At 40.2% G+C, this 4,799-nt stretch overlaps 1 protein-coding gene across 1 annotated transcript; it reads right to left on the bottom strand.

Moving 5' to 3' along the window:
* Positions 1-6: 6 nt before the first annotated feature.
* LOC122132745 (protein NLRC3-like) lies at positions 7-3,759 on the bottom strand (the record flags this gene model as incomplete). Its single annotated transcript, XM_042707329.1, has 3 exons — positions 3,158-3,759; positions 1,520-1,715; positions 7-1,469 (listed from the first exon to the last, which is right to left on the bottom strand). Coding segments are annotated over exons 1-3 (1,776 nt in total), but the record flags the coding sequence as incomplete, so codon positions are not given.
* Between the last annotated feature and the right edge of the window lie 1,040 nt (positions 3,760-4,799).

Raw genomic sequence — 4,799 nt, 5'->3', positions numbered from 1 at the left:
CTCCAAAGCTTTGTCCACAGCATTCTTGTGTAAGATGGTCATGGATTTCTTTATTACAGGAGACCAGCGACTTACTGTCTGTTTCCAGTGCTGAATGGATGTTCCAGGAGTTTGGTGTCTGGATATTATGTCTTTCCCTTCAACTGCCATCATCAAAAACACATACAAAGCTGCAAGATACTCCTGGACACTTAAATGCACGAAGCAGAACACCTTTCCTTGATAAAGCCCTGATTCTTCTCGAAATATCTGGGAGCAGATGCCAGAGCATACTGCTGCCTCTCTGACATCAATGCCACACTCTTTTAGGTCTTCTTCATAAAAAATCAGATTACCCTTCTCTAACTGTTCATATGCCAACTTTCCAAGACCAAGGATAACTTCCTGGTTCCACTGTGGTTCAAGGTCATGCACATTTTCAAACTTTAGGCTCCTCTGTTTGGTTTGGAAAATAAGGAAATAGGTATACATCTCTGTCAAAGTCTTTGGAATCTGTCCAACTCCTGAAGAGCCAAGAATTACCCCAAGAACAGTAGCAGCAATCCAGCAGAACACTGGTATGTGGCACATAATGTGGAGGCTCCTTGATAATTTGATGTGAGAGATGACTTCGCTGGCAAGATTCTGATCACTGATCCTCTTCCTGAAGTACTCCTCCTTCTGTGGGTCATTGAACCCTTGTACCTCTGTGACCCTGTCAACACACTCAGGCGGGATTTGATTGGCTGCTGCTGGTCGAGAGGTAATCCAAAGTAAAGCAGAGGGGAGCAGATTACCCTTGATGACATTTGTCAGGAGTACGTCCAATGAGGTGACCTCTGTCACATCAGTCAAACTTTCATTTTTCTGAAAGTCTAGTTGGAGTCGACATTCATCCAGACCATCAAAGATGAACAACACTTTGTACTTCCCTTGGCTGGGAAAAGTTAACTGCTTTATTTCTGTGAAAAAGTGGTGGAGGAGATCCATCAAAGAGAGCTGTTTTTCTCTCATGAGGTTGAGCTCCCTGAAAAGCAGTGGAAATATGAAGTGAATATCTTTGTTTTCTTTTCCCTCTGCCCAGTCCAGGATGAACTTCTGAACTGAGACAGTTTTACCAATGCCTGCAACTCCTTTTGTGACAACACTTCTGATTGGTTCGTCTTCGCCAGGTAAGAGTTTAAAGATGTCACTGCATCTGATTGATGTCTCCTGTCCAGCTGGTCTCTTGGATCTTGACTCAATCTGTCTGACTTCATGCTCTTCATTTACTTTTCCAATTCCTCCCTCTGTGATGTAGACTTCTGTGTAGATCTTTTCTAGCAGAGCAGAGCATCCTTGCGTGGGTATTCCTTCAAACACACTCTGGTACTTCTTCTTGAGATTTCTTTTCAGCTCAGTCTGAACAAACAGCTCACCTATGTAAGAAAAGAACAACATAATCATGTTTTTTAAGCCACCAACAATTAGGTAAAATAATTTGTATGTTTCTATTTTGTGATGTAGCATATTGATGAAAATGAATATGAAGATGTTTTACTCTGTTGCAGTTTGTCAGCGAGATCTTTCAGCTTCATATTCCTAAGGAAGTGCATTGCCATCTTCAGAGCCCCTTCTCTGGCTTCACTCTCATCCTCCTCTTTACTCTCAAAATGTTCTTGGTAATCTGGAGTCAGCATCATCTTGAATCTCTTCAGCTCATTCTTCACAAAGGTGATGATCTTCTCCTCTAACACCTAAAGTACGAATATCTGGTCACACTTTGCATTGCATGATCCTTGTTACATTGTAATGAACCTTGTTAAATGGTCATTATGCCATAAAACCATAGTTCAGGAACATTTACAGACTGTACTTATGTTTACCTCAATCCTAACGGTAGCACTTTGGTAAAAGGTGCCCTAATCAGCATTTTAGAACTCATTCATATACACTGAATAATGTGTTTTTGAAGACCTTATTTCAGTAATTATAAACTGACAAAATGTTTATAATGGAAGAAATGACACTGTATTGACTTGAGGGGAAAATATGACAGCAAGAACTACTCATGTTATGGGTGTTTATCATAGTACACAGTTAATCATCACACATAGTTTATCCATGACACTACTCATGTTATGGGTTAATCATAGTACACACATAATAATCACACATAGTTTATCCATGACACAAGCATCATTTGTGTCAATTTGTTGTTTATTTTATGGAATATGTTATGTCACCTAGTGAATACTGACATACACTCTTCATGAACACATATAGGTTGCTTTTTAAACCTGTTGTTCAGTGTTTATGAAAGTGTTATAAAAATCCTCATTTAGTTACCCTTCAACTAAGGGTGGTATTGTGTTTTATAAGTAACGATATGTTATAACTTATTGATACTCAGCATGATACATTATACAACAATGCACTTTTGTGGTGTTGCTACAATGTTAGAAAGCATCTGTAGAAAAGTGATGCAGCTTTTCACTTAGTTCACTCTTCACTGGGATTGATCTAGGCTATGATGTAGGAGTAGCCATTGGGTTTACTGTGAGATAAGTCTGCTTTAACTGCTGCTTCTACTCTAGAGATTAACTTGTAGTAGAGACGTGCTGTAGCAGTAGCCATTGGGTTTACTGTGAGATAAGTCTACTTTAACTGCTGCTTCTACTCCAGAGATTGATTTGTAGTAGAGACTTGCTGCCTGAATGTACAGGCCCCTCTTTTGGTTAAAGTGCATCTAGTCAGATGAATCTTAGGAGGAAGGAATGAGATTCAAAAGCATTACAAAGCAGTGCATGCATGAAGTCCATATATGGATAACATATCTATGGATAAAAATGGCTCAGCCCTTCTTATAGGGAAAGCATAAGGAGCCTTATGTAAGCCATGACTATACAATAAGTGAAATTTCCACAAGGATCATTTTATATTAACACATCTTTCCAAAATACATAAAGGTGTCACATTTTTCATTCATCATCATTATTGCTGAGTATTTCTGTGTTTGCTGCATATTAACTGTATTCTTTCCCCCAGCATGCTCTCTTGTGTGTACTTGTCTTTACTCCTGTGAACTAACAGCTACAATCCTACACATCCAGAGCAGTCTGGAATTCCCCATCCACTTCAGTTATGATCAATATTGTCAACTCTGGACATATTCAGTATAGCAGTACTGCATCCAAACCTGGAATATGTGTTTCAGGTCCTCCTGTTGAGATTTGGTAAACGGGTCACTGACAGCATCTGGGTTACATTCCTGCATCTGGCCTCTGTGTATAAAGCATTGAGTGGATAACAGCATTAAAGCCTGAAAGTTTGATACATGTTAATTCAGTGCTGCTGTATGTGGTGCCTTGTTAACAAGCAGAATTAAATTAAATGTAGTTCTAGATTGATTTATTTAACCCTAGGATCCATAATGTTCTCTGGAGTCTGATGAGACATTTACAGTTAAATGTCGTGTGACAGATAGTGCTTCAAATATAGTGAGGGCAATACAAAGGATTCAACAGGTGCATTTGGTTTTAACAGGTGCGAACCAAGGCGTAAAAACAAGGCACAAATAGCCTGCAAGATCACCTCTGGTGTCCATCATTAAAACAGGTTACTAGTAAGACTCCACAAAGTTAAGACAGGGATAGGGATTACAGTAAATGGATAGGGATAGGGATAGGGATTACAGCTATGGATTACAGTCGATGCTTCGGTGCATAATATTTCCACCAAGTGGAATTTCACATTCCATAAGCTTCAGTATTTATTTGAGTAAAGGCAGACACTTTTCAGTTTTTTCAGTGAGATAGTCATGTTGGATATATTACACAAATTGATTCTTCATTATGTCTTAATCAATATTAAAGGCAGAGTCAGTAATTCTGGAAAATTGTCTCGTGAATTATTTATGGCTCTGTACAAACCCCTATGTTTGACATTCACTGTGTTCTTACACTGGAGCTTTTGTGAACGCAAACACAGAACGGACAACTACAAGGCCGCGAGGAGCAATTTTCTGAATTTGACAAAAGGTGTATTGGATAAGAGTCATGATGTCAGGCCAGAGCGTGATCCTGCACCTGCCATGCCCCCTTCGACTTCAACTCGCTCACCTGCACCGCTTCCACAATCACTGAGAGTACTGATGGCCAGCACCTGTCACTCCAGGGGCGGACTGGCCATCGGGGATACCGGGGGAATCCACGGTGGGCCGACGGGGTTGGGGTGGACCAAAACACCGGCCCAATTTCATCAATATCGCCGGCACAGACTATACTGTATGCTTCAGAGAACACGTATAATTTACTCGAATAACTTTGGTTGTTGGAAACTACTGACTGAAATTTATACTACTGCTCGCGGTCTGTATTCACACTCATGGTGCCTATTTTTCGAAAAAAATTCTGAAGTGTCTTCTGAAATGTGTTCTTATGGACTTCGGAAGACCACCATAAGAAAATATATCCACCTGATTCATAAACGCCTGAAAATGGGTTTTTACACAGCCGAAGTGTTCTCAGCTGTGCGGATTGAGGATGAGGATTCTTAAATTGAACGCACTACTCAACACTTGCGTCACTCGCTCGCAGACAAAGTCGTTTTTAAAAGTGAAAGCATGTCATCAGCACCAAAACGTAAAGGTGAAGCTGAAAAGCTCAGGGAGAAAAAGAAAAGATGTCTGCAGGAAGGAATGTTTAAAAATCTCTGATTTATTTGGGAAAGCACCGACTGGAGACAGTGATACGAAGGCAAATTGTGGCGTTGACTTGGCCAATTTTAGCTTGTTTTCACAGATGAGGTAACGTTCCCTACAAGCTAGCCTAGCTAACGTT

The sequence above is a fragment of the Clupea harengus genome, unplaced genomic scaffold (genome assembly GCF_900700415.2).
Source record: "Clupea harengus unplaced genomic scaffold, Ch_v2.0.2, whole genome shotgun sequence".
In the NCBI taxonomy this organism is placed as follows: domain Eukaryota; kingdom Metazoa; phylum Chordata; class Actinopteri; order Clupeiformes; family Clupeidae; genus Clupea; species Clupea harengus.
The sequence above is the reverse complement of the archived record's forward strand: the minus strand, read 5'-3'. Positions and strand labels throughout refer to the sequence as shown.